This window comes from Tiliqua scincoides, chromosome 7 (genome assembly GCF_035046505.1).
Source record: "Tiliqua scincoides isolate rTilSci1 chromosome 7, rTilSci1.hap2, whole genome shotgun sequence".
Taxonomy (NCBI): Eukaryota; Metazoa; Chordata; class Lepidosauria; order Squamata; family Scincidae; genus Tiliqua; species Tiliqua scincoides.
This window is the reverse complement of record NC_089827.1, coordinates 15,201,746-15,221,147: the sequence shown is the minus strand read 5'-3', so window position 1 is coordinate 15,221,147 and position 19,402 is coordinate 15,201,746. Positions and strand designations below refer to the sequence as shown.

General features: G+C 41.3%; 1 protein-coding gene across 2 annotated transcripts in view; it reads right to left on the bottom strand.

The window, feature by feature from the left end:
* The window catches only part of DOCK4 (dedicator of cytokinesis 4), a 282,880-nt gene that overhangs the window by 124,202 nt on the left and 139,276 nt on the right, over positions 1-19,402 (bottom strand). For both annotated transcript variants that reach the window (XM_066633137.1, XM_066633138.1), the window contains exons 9-12: positions 16,560-16,641; positions 14,788-14,848; positions 9,131-9,263; positions 6,759-6,847 (exon numbers count right to left, since the gene is read on the bottom strand). In XM_066633137.1, coding sequence (XP_066489234.1) covers positions 6,759-6,847; positions 9,131-9,263; positions 14,788-14,848; positions 16,560-16,641 — 365 coding nt within the window. The remainder of the gene's footprint in view (positions 1-6,758; positions 6,848-9,130; positions 9,264-14,787; positions 14,849-16,559; positions 16,642-19,402) is intronic.

Sequence of the window (19,402 nt, the reverse complement as noted above, 5' to 3'; positions counted from 1 at the left end):
CTCAACTCACCCTATTCATCTGCAGAAGCATGTTTATGCACATGGACAGAAACATGAGACTGCGATCTTCAAGTATCAGATATATTAAGCAACAATTTAAAAAAGAAAATGCAACTCTCTCCTTTACTTACTACTGTCTAACCCACTACTGCCCATTCCATTTGGGTGAAGATTCTTTTAATGCCTTCTTAGAGACCAAGAGACATCAGTTATGGATCTCAATTACTTCAAAGTAGAAGATGACTGCTAAAATAATCATCTATTCTGCACTGTCTGGTGCAATATAATACTGTTATTCTTCCTAAATACTTTAAAGTTCAGGACATTAAATCTAATTAGCATTTAAAGATTTCTCCAATCTCTTTTTGTTATCTGTTCCAGGCTTCTTTTGTAGAATTCTATTTTGTTCAGGAGGCAAGAGGACGTCAACCACAAAAGAAACTTTTAATTGAGGTTCTGAATGAACTAACAAAGCATGTACTTACTTATTTAACTTATATTTCACTTTTCAGAAATATAATTGAAGCAGCAAAAAACAAACAAAAAAAACAACACTCAACATTAAAACACAGTGTACCAGGCAGCAACTTAAAATCAGTCTAGGGCTGAAGTAAAAAGGAATGTTGTCAGCCACTACTCCAAACATAGACAAAAGAAAGCCAGGTTGAAATTTCTTAGGAGGGCATTCCACAGATGATGTGCTGCCACCAAAAAAGCCCTTTGTCTTGTTGAAACTCACCGACCCTCTGCCAACAGTGGTCCAGATGGAAGAGCCTTCCCTAAATACTTTTTTCTGAATGGGTAAGTTCATATGGGAGATAAGAGGTCTTGAATAAGAGGATCAGGTTTGTGAGAGAGATGGATCCGAGAAAGAGGACAAAGATGGAAGTGAACTGGGAAAGAATCTGAATTCCCTTCCATTACATGCACTTAGTCTTAATTCCTTGCACAAACTACCTAAATAAACCAACGTTTTACACAGAAAATGTGGGTCTTGATGAGGAATTTCAAATATGAGAGAGAACTAGTATCTATCTGTCCTGGGAGGAAGGCTCAGACATGAGGGCCAGTAAGAAGGGAATTATTTAAGGGAGTAGAAGACTGTGGGCCATTGATGTGAAGTTGAAGAGACCATCAAAGACACTGATTTTCAACTTTTTTTTATCTCATGGCACAGTAAAATTGACAAGCACTCCCTCAGTTTTTTGACAATTGACAAGGCATACCACACTGTTGGCTGGGGGCTCACATCCCCCAATGGCCCTACTAATCAATAATCTTACTCAAACTCCCACAGTACATGTGCACACCATTAATGGCACACCAATGTGCCGTGGCGCGCTGGTTGAAACGGTTGGTCGAGGACAGGGGTGTCCAAACATTTTGGCAGGAGGGCCACATCATCTCTCTGACACTGTGTCGGGGGCTGGGGGGAAAAGAATTAATTTACATTTAAAATTTGAATAAATTTACATAAATGAATTTATTAGAGACGGAACGTATATGAATGAATGAAGGTCTTGCAGTAGCTCAAGGTCTACAAAAGGTCTTGCACAAAGCAGGATCAGCCTTTCCTTCACTGCCACTGCTGCATCACAGATGTGAAACAGCAAGTAGTGGAGGGAGCCCTCGTCCCACAGCTCAGGTGAGAGGTTGAACAGTCATCCTCATGCTGATAGCAGTTGCATCGGGCCAGCATGGGCTCCAGCAAGTCTCTGGAGGGCCAGGAGCTCATTGCAGACTGAGGGCTTCCTGAGGGCCTGATTGGGAGCCCCCAAGGGCCACAAGTGGCCTCCAGGTTGTGGTTTGGGCACCCCTGGTCTAGGTTATATATATTTGAGGGTGCACAGATAACAGAGGTAAGGCCATGGAGTGCTTGAGGATGCAGATTTTGTGAAGAATGAACAGAAAACCCATGTAGAGATGCTGCATAATCTGAGTGATGAATGTAATGAACAATTTGGATAGTGGGATTCAGGATGGAACTCAGAAGGCTGATGTGTGACAATGAAAGGCCACACATCACCCTTCTCAGTTCCATCCTAGGTACGCTTAGAGGTTATACCTGTCCCTGGTGACACATGACCCACGCAAAGGCCAGGTGTCCCCCCATCCACATCCTTGCTGATAGTGGCTATGTCCCAAATGTCCAGGTTAAGCTTTCATTTCTTTGCCCTCATTTAGTCCCTTACAAACTCCAGATACTGTTTCATAATTTCCACAGCCCCCTTGGATTGGGATTATAAAGGAAGACAGTGAATGATGAAATTGTCTTGAAATTGAAATAAGCTTGAAATTGATGACAAAAAAGTCAAATTATCTGGACAATCTTCTCATGCTTTCAAACACCAGGGACAAAACCCTGAAATGCTTTCAAACACCAGGGACAAAACCCAGAAATCTTCCTTTTAATGACTTCACCACCAGAATCCACTAGTTCTGATTTTTTTTTCATGTACAAACACTACTCAATATTATCTGTACAGCTTTTCATTAAATGAACAATCCAAACATTTGAACCGCAAAACATTTTTCTTTCACTGTCAAGTATTAATTAAATCTAATTGAGCAATAATTGCCAAGCAACAACCTCTATCAAAGTTCAGTTGCCTGGCTTTTCATTTATGGAGAACAAAGAAAGATGCTTTTCATGCTGTGTGTTTTTATGTTGAATCAAAAGATCTTAGTATCATTCCTGCTTTGAATTTCTCTGAAATAGCAGTCTTCAGTGACAACTGATCCTTAAACACATCAAAATATCATGTACATAATCTCCTTGTTCCATAAGCACAAAGGAGGATTATAATGGCAGATTAATATCCTGTCACAAGAGTATAAAGTAATTAAGCAAAAGCACTCTACTGTATGAATGTTAGACTAAATTGATACAAAACATAAATCTTTAAGTGGTGTTGATATATCTCTGAATTGAGGCAAGATTCCTAAAGAAAGTTATACAGAAGAGGTCTCTGTTGTCATGTGCCACTAAGTTGTTCTTCTGTCTGGCTTGGAGTGGGAATAACTTTACAATTAATATAGAGCAGGTGTAGCTAAACTTGCTTTAACATAAGAGCCACATATGATAAACTATAAACTATGTGTTTATAGTATAAACACATGCTATAAAATATAAACCTGCTATAAACTTCAGATGTTTGGGAGCCACAAGACATGAACAAATATTTCATGTTTTTTTATTGTTACATGCACATTTTGTTAGAAAAATTTTATATAAATATTAAGAAATACATGTATGCAATATTTATTCATGCATGTAGTTTTCAAACCGTTAGTTTATATTAGATTTTTTTTAAAAACTAACTCAAAGGGATAATAGCTATTTTTATTTGTCTTAGGGCGCAATCATAACCCCTTAAATCAGTGCTTTCCAGCACTGACTTCAGGGCAATGCAGCTCTGAGGCAAGGGAACAAACATTCCTTTATTTTGAGGAGGCCTCCATGAGTGACACTCAACTGCAGGATGCAGCACACGCCCCAATGGAACCGCTATGCCAGTGCTGGAAAGCACTGACATAAGAGGTTAGGATTGCGCCCTTAGTAATTCTAGAGCACCCAGTATCATACTAACACTCTGCTAATTTCATTACCTGCAACACAGTCAAACATGCCACAATAAAAAAGAATGATGCCCAATTCTATTTCTCCTTTCTGTTATATTCCAGGGAGATACTGGATTGGGCATCATATGTTGGACATAGTGGAAATGGAAAAGGTGCAAAAGAGCGTGACTAAGATGATTACTGGGCTGGGGAACCTTCCTTATGAGGAAAGGCTACGGCGTTTGGGCCTCTTCAGCCTAGAAAAGAGGCGCCTGAGAGGGGACATGATTGAGACATACTAAATTATGCATGGGAAAGATAAAGTGGACAGAGAGATGCTCTTTACACTCTCACATAACACCAGAACCAGGGGACATCCACTAAAATTGAGTGTTGGGAGAGTTAGGACAGACAAAAGAAAATATTTCTTTACTCAGCGTGTGGTTGGTCTGTGGAACTCCTTGCCACAGGATGTGGTGATGGCATCTGGCCTAGATGCCTTTAAAAGGGAATTGGACCAATTTCTGGAGGAAAAATTCATTATGGGTTACAGGCCATGATGTGTATGTGCAACCACTTGATTTTAGAAATGGGTTATGTCAGAATGCCAGCTGCAAGGGAGGGCATCAGGATGCAGATCTCTTGTTATCTGGTGCGCTCCCTGGGGCATTTGGTGGGCCGCTGTGAGATACAGCAAGCTGGACTAAATGGGCGTATGGCCTGATCCAGTGGGGCTGTTCTTATGTTCTTACATGATCGCAAGCTACGCCCACTAAAACTAACATTGTCAGCAGCCCCCTGTACAATTGCTGATTCTCCAGCACAATTTCTTTGCAATCCTTGCTGATCCAAAATTTTTTTAATCCCTGACTAAAATCTTACATTAAAATTACCATTTAAATTTTTAAATACATCTACTCACTGTTAACATTAAACTTACGTTTTAATCCAGTGGACTCTCAGTTTAAACCTATTAAATAATTATAAAGCTTGAACATTTTTTATTTATCTTTTATATTAACTGTGATGCAAAAAGGAACTCAGCCAACATATTTCGCCAAGTCGCATATCAAATGTCGAAGAGCCACATGTGGTTTGCAAGCCCCGGTTTGGTCACCCCGATATAGACCATCATTCTCAACAGAGAAAGGTCAAATTGAAAAGGTGTCAATCTTGAACCAGAAATATTTTATGGGCAATGCAGAGTGGTTTTGTCCTGGAATAAAGGTAATTCCCAGCTGGCTCATTGGGGCAGATTTGTTTTCACTGAAAAGAAAATCACCTAGGACAGACTAAGAGGAAAAATAAATCACTGTGATATACCAATTGCATTAACAAACGCAATACTTTCTAGAAAGATGCATATCAACCTTCCATCCTTTTTACTAAGCACCTGACAAATGACCCGCATATCTCAGCTGTGAATTATGGTTTTTTTTCTGCACCTTAGAAATTGGTATACCTTCCTTTAAATTTAAATTAGCATACCTTCCTAAGAATCCCATCCTTTTCTTCTAAGTAATTTTCAACCAAGTTGGATCTTAGACCAGTGCATAGCACCTTGCCTCTTCCCTTGACTGCCAAAACTAGAATAATTTAAAACAGAACCATCTATCACCCAATGTTAATTTGTTATGTACTTGATTTCTTAACTCTGTATTTCTTGCTGAATGAAATACTCTGTATTTCATTTAGTCCATCATTATGCAAAAAATGAAAAATTATGCAAATGTATTCAGCTTGATTAATACTATGCAGGTTCAAAAATTCCATTTTGAATTTCCTGGGCAAGGAACAACAGCCTTTTTGGGAGTGGGGGCAGTGGTTGAGTATACACAGTTTTGACCATAAGTACATGCTTTCCGTCTGAAGATGTGTCAGTATCTTTCAAGTGAAATAAAACTGTTCCCACTTACTATAATCACCTAGTAGTAGAAGTGTTCTTAAAGGTTTTATTTTTGGCAGATTTTGTTTCCCCCCCCAAGGAAAAAGTGAAAAGCGATGTTATTTGCTTTAATTCTAAGAGTGCATTTTTGTAAATAATAATAAAATTATAATAGCTTTAAAAGTGTACTAGGTAGGTGATTTATTTATTTATTGTATTTTTACCCTGCCTTTCTCCCACACCAAAGGAGACTCAAGGCGGCTAACAATAAAATCAATACAACATTAAAGCAATTAAACCATTAAAAAATAGGTGGTATAGTGTCAACAGACCCAGCCACAATCATTACACAGTCAATTAGGTGTTAGAAAATTAAAACACACACACACACACACACACACACACACACACACACACACAAATGAAAAGTGCAGAAAGTGGTGTTATGTGTTTTTATTTTTTTATCACTGAAAAAATCACACCTCTACTTTTAGCAACCCATCCACATCGTGACTTTGCATGCATGAAGGAGGTTCAACAATGATAGAGTCGCAAAGTTCACAAAAGAAAAAAAATCACCTCCAGACAAATGACAGAGAGATGCAGCTGCTGTCCAGCCTAAAATGCCTTAAATATCATGATAGACAAACAGGAACCTGAAATATCAAGTGAATGCCACACTCCATTATAAAAGTTAACATGGAGCAGGCAAATGTTTTCCTAATGTTATTTCATATGTGGCAAACAGGCAAGATGCTCTATTTCCTAAAACTTGAGAAAATAGCATTTTAGAGAATTAAAGGATACATAACATTCGACTATTCCTTAAATTTAATAAAGTGAAATGGCCTGAGGGCTTATAAAATCATTACTTCCTATAAGGCAGAGATTATCAACCAGTGTGCCATGGCAGACTGATGTGCTGTGAATGGTCCACAGGTGTGCCACGGGAGTTTAGGGGAGGATCATTTATTGGTAGGGCCATTGGTGAACCTCCTCATGGATAGTGTGGTGTGCCTTGACAATTTTAGCACCTTGTCAGTGTGCCATTAGATGAAAAAGGCTGAAAATCACTGCTATAAGGATTATTTCATACCTTCTTATTTCTCCTTTCCTCCAAGTCACTTAAAGGGGTGTTTTTATTAAGATACAACCTCCATTAAGAGGTTGGGCAAAAAGGTAATGACCTGCCAAAGCACACCCAGAAAGCTCAGCAGGGATCGGAAACCAAATTTCCCACACCCACGTTGTGTTGACACAGCCCACTAGCACTTGATCTTCACATTTTGCCTAAGCAAAACCAGTAACTTACCAGCATTGGATCCTGTTAGGTTGTAGCGAGCATTTAATTTCTTAATAATGTTCTCATGAATCTGATACCAGTCACTCTCGGTGTTGCACCTGTAAAAGTAAAACCATTTAAAAACCCAAATAAGAACACATATTCTACATTAGTATGCAGATTCAGTGGGTTCCTCTCAAAGTTAGTAAATGAAAGCAAAACAAGTCATTAGCAAAATGTCTCCATCTGTAAAATGGGAAAAACATACAAGAGGGTTTTCCAAAATGGATTGCAACCCACTGGTGAGTCACAAGCCCATGCCAGGTGGGTTGTGACCTGGGCCAGAGGCCTGTAGAGTGGGTCACCAGCCTGGCGCAACCCAGGCCTCTGGGGCCTACACCCAGCACCACCAGGAACACTGCATCAAATGGGATGGGTCACAGATAGACAGACAGGAAACAGCTGATCTAGAGTTTTGTGAGCTGCCTGACCTGCTCTACTCAAAGAAAGGGCTGTATAAATGGGATATAAGAATGCATCTAATGGCAGGTTTACTACCATGAGAATGCTTGCTGTGCAATTAGGGACTACACTGCAATGTGTAGACCTTGACTTCCCAAAATCACAGGAGAAATCTTTCCCCATGCTGTTTTACTGACAGCAGTACAACATTGGCCAGTGCGTTTTGATGTGGAACATAAGGTCAAAGAAAATTGCACAGTAATATAATTCTGTTGAAATGTGTTTACCAAAAATCGAAGACTACCTAAAAGCCATTACCATTTTTGCTGGTAGCCATTACCAGCAATTTCACCAAGGAAACATTTTCACTAGGGTTGTTTTGTATTTTATTTTATTTTTAAGCAAAAAAACCTGCTCGCCCCAAAATTCAACCATTGTTTCAAAAGTTATGTTTGCCACTTAAAAGGCAGAACCCCAAATTTCTCATGTTTTATCTCCTGAAAAAAAGAGGACCACAATAATTAAATTTACTTTCCTGAAGGAGAACATGACTAGCAAGTAAATCTCTTACCATAGAGGAAACCAGCAGTGAATGCTGTCAACTTAGATATCAGAATGTTGAGGTAAAACAGAAACTACTCTGCCTATGTACCTCCAGACTAAATTGTCCCCAAAATTGTTGATTTCAGCAGCTATAATTCAGCACGCTGAGGGGGAAATCAGGCCAATGAAGGGCTGATTTTGAGATTCTTAAGTGACTCACATCAACCCTGTAAGTTACAAAAGCATGCCTGGTGGATAGCATCACATGTTTGTGTCTTTACTCTGGGCTGGTTCAGATTATACCATCCAAATCACTTTTCCCATGCTATTAAGGATGTGCACAAGTTACAAACCGAACCTATTGCACCTTTCAGTGAGGCATCCCCCTTTTCCTAATTCCATGAAGAAGTTTATTTACTTACAAATTTATACCCCACTTTAACTCCCTGACGAGCATTCAAAGCAGCTTACAAAAATCATAAAAATAAACATTATAAAAAATGTATAAAAAATAAAGATTAGAATCTCCTAAAAACAGTAGTCAACCAAGAAAAATGTCATTAAAAGCCAAGAGCAAGACCCATAAAACTGATCAGCATAAAATACTAAATATCTATATTAAAAAGCCTGAAATTCAGAAGGCTAGTATAAAAATAAATGTCTTTAGGGCCCGCCAGAAAGTCTCTAAGGAGGGAGCAGTTTGTAAACTAAGAGGGAGTGAATAATACCATAGAATTGGTGCCACTACGGAGAAGGCCCTACTCCTTAGGAACACCACTCAACTCCATATGTGGTGGCACCTGTAAAAGAGCCTTCTCCGATGATTGAAAAGAATGGGTTGGATTACAGAGAAGAAGTCCAAACCACTGCTTCAATCGAAATACTACTTGATTGTGGAACAGTTTAATTAAACACACACAGTTTAATTGCGCACACACGCAATTAGGAAAGTGTTTTTCAACCAGTGATACCAGTGTGACAGATGGTGATTGGATTTACTGCCAAGGTGACTATTTGGCATAGCCCTGCCCCCTCTAGCTGAAGGATCCAGGTTCAAATCCCCCGTCAGCCATGAAGCCTCATGGGTGCTTGGGCTGGTTACATTCAGCCTCACCCATCTCACAGGGTTGTTGTGAGGATAAAAGTAGGAAAGGAATTGTGTGTACCACCCAGAGCTCCTTGGAGGAAGGGAAGTATAAAAATGGAAAAATAAATAAAATAAATAATTCACAACAATCCAGTTCACAACCAAGTATAGTGGGTGTACTGTACGTGTGGGGGTTTGGTTCCAGGACTTCACTCAGTTACAGATATGGTTAAGTTTCTGTGGTAAGATTTGACTGCACAATTTCCTTACCAAGAGAGTTGCAATGTACTTCAAATAAACATTTTCTTACATATATACTTTCAAGACAAGGTCATCTTTTGTGTCGCCTGCCAGTAGATCTGCTATGCTGAGGACTGCACAGCCAAAAGGTCGTCGGTACTGCACATTGCAAGCATTCTTCTTTTCCCCAGCTCCCATTCGACCTGTCAAAATACAAAACCTGATGCATGAGGTTTGCAAGAGCATCTTTGCCAATGTGTACAGGTGGAAGAGGACTCAGTTTAGTATAGACTGCATTCATATCCTATCTTTCCCTGGCACTGTGAATTCTCAAGTCGGTTAACAGAAAATATAAAATAAAAATCATCATTAAACCCATTATTAAAAGCCAACAGGTAAACAAAAAAGCAGCAAAGAGTAGAAACAGTCAATAAGCCACAGCAGCTGCCAGAACCATCATAAAAACAACAAGCTTTTATGCAACATGTACACTTAATTCAATAATTTTTAATTGGTTTTTAACTGTCTAAATATATTTAAGAATTCCTCCAAGCTTCCTCCACCCTGCACCACATACAAAGTCCTTTCTTGAAAGCCCATGTGAATAGAACATTCTGACATCACTTGTCTAAACAACCCCTACAACCCTTGACACCCCAAACCCTGCCTAAAAGCCTGCCCTGCGGACTTTTCTTAGGAGACAAGGTTACCACTCTCTAAGCCTCGGGCTGGCTCTTTGGACATCTCAGCACTGCTTTAGGAAGTCATAATGGCCATGCATCAGCACCAAAACTCTTCCCCTTTAGATTACTTCCAACTTTGTTCTAATGGTGGGGCACATCAAGCTTGTGCAGGTTCATTCAAGACTTCCTGCCCAATTGTATTCAACTTTTTCGGTGCCAATGCACCTGCAATGCAACCCCGAGGTAAGGAAACAAACATTCTCTTACCTGGAGGAGACCTTCATGACTGACCCCATCACCACCACAGAATGCGGTGTGCACCCCATTGGCACAGCTGCATTGGCGCTGGAAGATTTGTTAGATTTGGATGGTCTTTATCAAAAGCTAAGTCTCTGGAAACCACAGAGCCATCTTTGGTGCTGCAAATTTTACTGCTGAATGTGCTACTTACATGCTGACAACCTGACATCTTGCTGCTTCAGCCTGGTTACCAACTATTGCACTTGTCACCTACTATATGTTGCCTTTAGCGCTCTAAGTTAACCTTCTGAGGCCCTCTCTGGTAGCTGCAAGTTCCTGCTCCAACAGGAATGTATAGTGAATAAGGACATGAGATAAAGTACAAAGAAACAGGCAGTCCAATCCAGTGCAAATTCCCATGCAGCAATGCCAGCACAGGCTTTCCTGCTTCCCACAGGGGAATTTTGCAAGCTGGAGATCTTGAAATTTGTCCCCTTGCCCTCCGAAAAGCCCCACCCCTGCAACAGGTCTACTCAGACCTGCACAAATTACATAGCTGGTGCAAGGCCATGTGCACCAGTGTCAGCGGTTCGGGGTGAGGAAGGGAGATAGGATGCACTGTGTGCCACTGCCATTGTTTCTGTCCCCTCCTGGGTCTGATCCACCCACCACGTCATTGTTTTTCCCCTGCCCCCGCTCCACCCCTTCCCACCCTCCTCCTACCACTGCACAGTCCAGGGGAGACTCATTTGCTCTGGCAGGTACCTTCCACTGAGCCAGCACTGTGCTAAGATCACAGCCTTCACACTAGCATGCCCAGCCTCTGTACCGTCACAAAACACTCTATGGTGCTTTTATGACATGCAGTGGCCTGGCGCAACAGTGGAGTGCATACTATGCTGGCACATCAGTTAAGCAGGATCGAGCCCCAAAAGGGATAAACAGAAGATTCTCAGTTGTAATGTGTTCTCTTGGGTAAAAGCTATCTATGGTGAGAGCTTCTGATTTTCAACTACTTAAAGCTGTGCTTCAATTTTTATCTCCGCTGTTTGACAAATTTTCAGCAGATTGTGTGCTTCCTCTCTATTTTTCTTCTCAGCTCACATAAGCTATATGTTTAATTTATGTGGTGACAAAAGGCACATTATTCTCAACAATCTATGCTCTTGCTTGCTTCGTGTGCCAGTTGTATCTCCTTTGTGTTAAAATATGCTGTGCTGCCTGCCCTTAAAGATTGCAGTGGGGCTTGGTTGTGATGAAATGAACACACACACACACACACACACACACACACACACACACACACACACACACACACAGTCTATTCTACAGTTTCCAAGAGCAGAAACTATAGGTGGCCAAGCAGATATAATTTAGACAAAAATGCAGTGAACAGAATATTAAGTCTATCAATATTCTAGCTATGTAAGTCTATAATATTCTGATTTCTAGAATCCTAAATTGTCATCAAAAGGTGAATCCACACTTTTTGTTTCCACTGCAAGGCCACTTCATGCAATTAGCTGATAGTGAAATTCTAGATGGTTGCCCATTTTGGGAAGATTAACATGAGATAATTGGCCAATGCCGGTTCAGCACCCAATAGATTTCGTTTTCCTCACCTTCCCCAATGCCTAGTGGAGTGCCATCGAAACACTGAATAGTTATGGATCTCCATAGTAAAGCAATTGCATGGAAGTGACCTCCTGATAAGAAAAATTATCATTTGAAAATACTACAATTTTCAAATGTAAAAAGTTACATTTTTACATCTGGTATTTACAGACTAGCAAACTGACTGTAGCATAGTCCACTTCATCAGATACATTAAGTGAAATTCTCAGGCAGGTATTTATATAAATGCATAAGGGACGAGCAGTAAAAGAGAAAAGTCATATGCAACTGAAAATGTGAAAGACCTAGTCTCATGACTAGTTTAAAAAGGACACAATAGGCATGGTGACCATTCAAAGTTGGAAGAACAACCTCCTAGCAGTGCCAAGATAAAAACCTTTCAATCTGCTTTTTTAAAAATGGTTTTACCTCTACAGAGTCCTGTGCCAATGATATCAGGCCTTGTTTCAATTGACCATAAAATTCACGCTGTGTGTAAGCAGACTATCTATAACATGGTTCCAAGACACTGACAAGTGGTCCGTAAGGAATAAAATCACCTTTGATCATTTCCAGTGTCTTGCCAAGCAAGCGCGCCCACCCGGACCATCAGAGAGGCCTGAGAATGGACTGGAAGCAGCTGGCACTGAATTGCCACTTGCAGATGGTTCATACTTGATCGTCTCTAGTGTTTCATGGGGGAGTACTAACTTGAGAGATGCTTCCCTATGGATCACCAGAGAGGGTGGTGAACAGACTGTCGCAGCTGGCATTGCATTGGTCCACGACAATTCCAATTTTTGCCTCAGTGGTCCACAGGCTCTTAAAGGTTGGGAACCACTGATCTATACGACTTCACAGCCCTGGGTGTCTAGGTAGCATCACTGCCACTATCAGCAACCCACAAGATGTGGCTGCTGTCCTGTTTGCTGACACTACTACAGATGAATAGACAAGCACAGTCGTACAAGGAAAATACATACAACTGGAGACAGAGTGACATGAACAATAGCAGGGAGGCGCGATATTAATTGAGAGGGGCAGACTAATTTATGGCTGGCAACCTCTGAACTTTAGAATTATTGCTGTTCTATAGACAGGCACTGTATTGGAATTTAACTAAAGGGACAGGATAGTTATTGCTTTCTCTTATCACCTTTCCTGCAAATATTGTTCTTCACAGCCTGCCTGGCTAGCTCCAGGTTTGCCATATAAATTGTGTTATTTTTTTCTTCTTCTTCTTGAACTGTTAAGAGAAGAAACCCACTACATTTTTTACTATCATGGAAAAATAAAATCCTTCCCATTCTCAAGTTTTTATAGCTGCCTTGGGTTCCCTTAGGGGGATAAAGGTGGGGGAAAAATATGGCAAAAAAAAAAAAGTAAATCACTCCAATGCTACCAGATACCTTCCACAAAAGTATGGCTCTGCAGAACAACATGAACAATACTGATTACAACAGGAACATGTTCAGCATTCACCAAACTAACACATGCCAGCAGCTTCCCCCTGCCTCAGATCACCTACAGTCACAACCAGAAGCCACTGGAAGTGGCTTCCTGTTGCATCCTAAAGGCCTTCTGAGGAGGCTGGGAGGCCAGCACAACCTCTGAAGGGCAAGGCACAGTCTCATATTTGTGGCAGCACGTGGATATGCTCCTCCTTGTGGATTCCAGTATCCATGGATTTTGGTATTCATGGGGAGATCCTGGAATGGATCCCCTCCTAGATACTGAGTGCCCACTGTACTTGAAAATACAATCAGCACAGTCCTATGCATGTGTACCCAGAAGTAAGTTCTATTGTGTTCAGTGAGCCTTACTCCCAGGAAAGTATGCATAGGATTGTGGCTGGGGAGGGGGAGAAAGAGAGAGAGAAGACAGCTGACAATTACTTCTGTTAACTCAACAAAGCCCACATGACAGCTTTGTCTGCCGGGAGCTGCTTAAGGGCAGCATAAACAGGCCACATCCCACAAAATTATTTCCTACATGCATGCACAGCAAAATACAAATGTGTACACTACACTATGTATGAAGGCTGTCCACAAGTCCCCCCTCTGCATATATTCAACATGTGACGGGGACCCCATTTCTGCCAGCCCTGCATCCAGCACTGACCTCCTCTCAGTCCCTCCACAACGCCCCCCCCCCCGGAGAAGTGAAATGAAGCAAGCAGGTTGGCTGAGGGGCTCTCCATCTTTCTCCCTCCTCAGAGGACTTGGCATGAGCACTGTCGACAAGACAGACCCCGACCTGTGGGAAGAGGCCAAAACGTGACCCTGATGCCACGTTTTTGTGGCAGTGACTCTATCCCCATATGCAGTCACAAATGTGCGTGTGGCTCTGTTGTGAGCTCAGGGTGGAAAGAAGCACCAAATTTCCCAAAGTAGAATGTGGTCCTTCTCAAAGCTATCCACAGATCATCACAAACCTTATGGTGTAAGTGTAGTTCACTCACAAGTCTTTAACTGGAATCCAGCTTTTTGGTGGTCATCTATTTCACTATTCACTCTTAGAGAATATATTATCAATTACCATTAGCCTATCTTTCCTCTCCCCTTCTGAAGCTGGTTCTAGATAGTCAGAGTTCATCAAGGTAAAAACTGTTTCTGAATTGTACCATATCAGATTCAGGTGGAGTCTGCATGTTTCAGTACTCTCCTACGAGGAGGGAAAAGTTCTAGCACAGATAGTGGTAGTATGTTAGAGAGAAGAGTAGATTAGAACCCTTCTCCTGGTTATATCTTTTTTTCTTTGTTCTCATTATTAATTGATTCTGCTTGTAAACCACCTGGAGGCTTTAAGAACCAAAAGACAGAGTATAAATGCAATAAATAATAGAAAACATAATCATCAAAATGGCTCTCTTAAGCATGTCGCCACTGATGGGGGTGAGGGGGATGATGGCAAGGAACAGGGCCTTCTCGGTGGTGGCACCCACTTGTGGAATTCCCTCCCCAAAGAATTAAAAATGGCTCCCTCCCTGGAGAACTGTTCAGTGGAGAACATCTTTTTATTTAAGATGGCAACATGGCACTGGTGATGTGGAAAGTGAAGTACTGTTGCCTGGAAGGAAAGCAAAATCAACACCTTTCTATTCTACAATAAGGACAATTATTATACAGCTCAATCATTTTCTCTGCCATGAAGTTAATGAATATCTTTGAATAGGGAAAAGGATGCCTACCTATCCGGATGATGTGCACCGTGATGTAGATGTCTTTTCTGAGTTCGCTGCTCCCCAAGTCCTGCAAAGAATCAGGAATCAGTCCATAGTTACCATATCACAGTTACAATTTCTAAGTACATGTTGTTTCTGATACTGAACAACGATAGAGAAATAAGGAGATAAAGGAGAATTTTGATATTATATTTGCTTGAAAAGTCTTTCAAAGGATATTAAGCTTAGTGCAGAGGACTTATAACCACTGTGAGGTACAAAAGCTCTGTCCAGGTTATCTGAACTAGACTGTGTCCTGTTCCATCAGATGTGCATCACCAAAGCACAAGAAGCTCTGCTCCTTAACACATCATTGCTTCTGCAAGTGGCAGAAACACAAAAGAGGATATCAACAAGGGATCCACTTAAACATTCAGAATGCTTAGATTTACTTCCTAGAAAGTAAGTACCACTGAAATGTTGAATCAACATTTCTAGATTTAAGGAGGTGTCCTTCATTCCAGAACTAAAAAACAATTCAGAGGTCCATCCATTTCCACATCAAGACCAGTGAAAGAACACTGCGCCATTATGCAGATTTTTGTTTTTATAAACTCCACTTAGACATTATCACCTGATATTTCTCTATGGCTTATACCAGGGGTGCTCAAACTTTCAACTTTAGGGATGCTGGACCTTTAACAAGTGTATAGAAGAGATAATTGCAGCAGGTGCAACTTGTCATCCCACAGATGACAAGCTGCACCTGCTGAAATTCTCTCTTCTATACACTTGTTAAAGGTCCAGCATCCCTAAAGTTGAAAGTTTGAGCACCCCTGGCTTATGCTCTACTCCAGGAGTTCCCAAAGTGTGTGTTGCATGCCTTAGGGCAGGGGTGTCCAAACTTTTTGGCAAGGGAGCCACATCATCTCTCTGACACTGTGTTGGGGGGGGGCCAGGAAAAAACCAATTAATTTACATTTAAAATTTGAATAAATTTACATAAATGAATATATTAGAGATGGAACTTACATGAATGAATGAAGGTCTCGTGATAGCTCAAGGCCTATAAAAGATGTGCGAAGCAAGATCAGCCTTTCCTTTGCTGCCACTGCTGCTTCACAGATATAAAACAGCAAGCAGCAAAGGGAGTCTTCGGCCCGCAGCTCACACAAGAGGTCAAACAGTCAGCCCTCGCACTGAGACTAGTAGCGTCGGACCAGCATGGGCTCCAGCAAGTCTCCGGGGGGGCCAGAGATTCATTGGAGACTGAAGGATCCCTACGAGCTGGATTGGGGGTCCCCAAGGGCCGCAAATGGCCCCCAGGTTGGGGTTTGGGCACCCCTGCCTTAGGGTATCATGGCACATTTACGTGTGTTGTGGGATGTCCCTGGTGGCTCCTTCTAACTGTTCCCCTTGGTGCTACCCTCTTGAATCTTGCAAAATCTTGTGAGATCCAACATAGTGGTGCCCAAATCTTGCACAATTTGGGCGCCACCCATCTTGGATCTTGTGAGATTTTGTGAGATTCAAGATGACAGCGCCCAAATTTCACAAGATTTGTGCACTGTCAACTTGAATCTCATGAAATCTTATGAGATTTGGGTGCCACCATCTTAGATCTCATGAGATCCAAGGCAGTGGCACCTGGCTAAGCCAGGAAGAAGAGGCTGTGGGGCATTGTCACCTGGGTAAATTTGGGAAGCATTGCTCTACTCCCACAATTTCCTAACAAAGTTTTTTTATGTTGAAATTATTAAATGAGAATAAATAAATGAACAAGTGAAATGATGACTCACCACAAAGAGTGAACAATGTCTTTCTGGCTTTTCTGGACATTTTGGCAGCCCATTTCGATTTAGCTTTAAAAAAAATCTTTCACTGTAAGAAAGAAAATCAATACTATAGCCATTCTCTCATTGTATGTGATAAAGAAATACATCCCCAAGATTTAATTAATGGTAGGCTTTCATCACTGTTTCCAAATAAAGCATTTCCAAAGCAGATTCCAAATTTTGATTTGGAATCAAGATTTTGATGCTGCAAAAATATTTTTTTCCCATCTATTCAAGTTTAATCCTCTTGCTATGCAGTACAAAAAGAAAGCTCATTTTCAGTGAAAATAACATAATTCCAAGAAGATTCAGTAACAGTTGAAAAAGTCTTCTCTCGACTTTAATCAAAGCCAGACGGGATCTTTAAGGAGATTTCACTGGATGTGGCACCAATCAATAATTAACACTGAACCACTAATCTAATGCTAGTTATGGGACTATATGTAGATTTTACTAAAGATCAATCAAGAAGGTCACCATTCATAAAGTCTACGGATAGAACCAATACAAACACTATTGTTTAGCCAAAGACAGCAACAATCAGAAAAATGTAGTAACAGGAGGATGTAACTCAGTATCAGAATTAAAATCTTACAGTCCAACTCCATCCAAAATTGGGCTGTTGGGGGGTGAGGGTTGGGGGGATTTTCATCCACAGAACTGTCTTTGGCGGCTGAAAAATGGCTGCCAACAGAGCACGCAGCACTCCCTTGGTGGCCAATCTGAGAGCACTACAGCAAGATGGAGCAGTGCTCTGTGACCACTGGTGGATTCCTGTTACACCTGATGGACCAGTTAAGACAGAGATGGGAGTTGGGGTTGACAGGGAGAGGACAAAATGGGACAGGAAGCAGGGAGGAATGGGGCAGGAAGCTGGTAGTGGTAGCAATGGCATGTGCTGGATCCTATTCACTCTTTTTTCATGCCTCTCATCCCTCCTTTTTCCTTGGTTATGCGCCAACTACAGACCTGGGTCCAAGAAGACCCATTGTGGAATGGTAGGGAGGGTTAATTCCCCTTTCCCCTCCAAAGACTCCTGATTCCCCCTCCTCTCCCTCCCCCCACATACAGGATACAGTGCACTGTTTTCTAGCACAACCGCATCAGCAGGGGAGGGTGTGTGGACTATAGGATTGGACTTTTGGAGTCCAAAATCTGTGTTGCCATATTTTTTCCCCTTCACAGAATGCATCTAGAGAGGCTAGAAGACACCAAAGAAACCAAACACACACACATGTATATGTGCATGGGTGTGTGTGCATTTTTCTCAACTCCTTCCCTTCAATTTACTTTTCGGCCCCTCTCAAGTTGTTTTCTATCCCTCATGGGAAAATATATAGGTAACTATGTCTTTCCCTTATTGGACAAAAAGTTCGGGGGGGGGGGTTTAAGGAGAAAAACAGCTCAAGGGGAAGGAGCTTAGAAGCTCTTCTCCCCCACAAACATGCCACTCTTTTATTTCTTTTTATAGTTTCCACAAATGCAAGCAAACACAAAATATGGGGACAAACTACGCATGACTGAGAGACACATGGTTTAACCCTCAATCATCACCTTTAAAAATCAACAGCAGTGGTTTTTAAGAAAACAGCATCCCATTTTCAGCTGCTGCCCCCATACTGAACAATGCTGGTAGGATGAAATCAATTAAGCCTGGAAGGGAAGAAGGTTCCATACAGAGTTTTTATTTTTCACCTTCGGTACCTTCCATTCATCTTATTATGGAATTCCATCAGAATTAAGAGATCACTCTGTACATTCCTTCTTAACTATAGCTTTCTCAGCTGTTTCCTTGGCTTTCGCCAAGGCCACATGAACGTCATGCTTATGTTCTCTTCCATACGTGGTAGTAAAAATAGCAGCTGGAACATCTATGTGAGTCTTTTAAGAGTTATAATAAAAGAGCTAATTTTACATCTGTACCCCTTGGATTTTCTCTGACTACAAAAGGTTGAATAACAGTCTTTCATGAAGGTTGCATTTCTTGTAGGTTACATTTTGACAAAATATCTTTAACCAGTTCATATTCCAGCCGCAAAATTCACAGGCAAGTCAAAAATAGTCGTTTGTATTTTAACAAGCTAAAACTCACACACCTGATCTTTAATTTTAGGTTGGTGGCAACTGTTGGAGTTCAATGACTGTCAGCTTGTGGAGTAGGAGGGCTGGGAGGAAGCCCACTGTCAGTGTTATTGGGCCAGGCGCCAGACAGACTAGGGTCAAGTTTTGAAAACAGCACCCAAAGATCCAGAGGGCAGAAGCGCAAAGGATCACTCAAGGCAGGCAGGAGATCAAATTCCACAAATCATAATGTGGGGATGAAGAGAGCAGGGGGCTTCACCTGGCAGCATCCTCCCACTGTGAGAGTTGTTGAGATTGGGACCAAATAGGGAAGGATTGGCCCCAGGGTTAACTGACAAGAGTGCTGGTAATGCAACCTAATGGGACCTGAACAACTGAATAGGTTTGAAAGCACGGCAGAAATATGACACTGGTGATGTGCAAAGTGAAGCATTGTTGCCTGGTTGCCAGGAATGGCTACTCTGAGTTCTGAATGAGACACAACTGTATGCCCCCCAGTAGGTGCACCATGCACAATCTCTTTACAAGGAATATTAAGTGTGCGGCCTTTTGAAAGCAGTACCTACAAAGTCATTTTACTACATAGCTTGTGATGGTGCAGGGTAAGTTACTTAAAAGAAAATATCCAATATACTTGAGTTGGATGTAAATAGCCTTCTTGGATTAAAAGTTAATATTCGGAAGAACTGCATTTTGTGATAAACTGAGTTCTTGCAGTTTTGCAA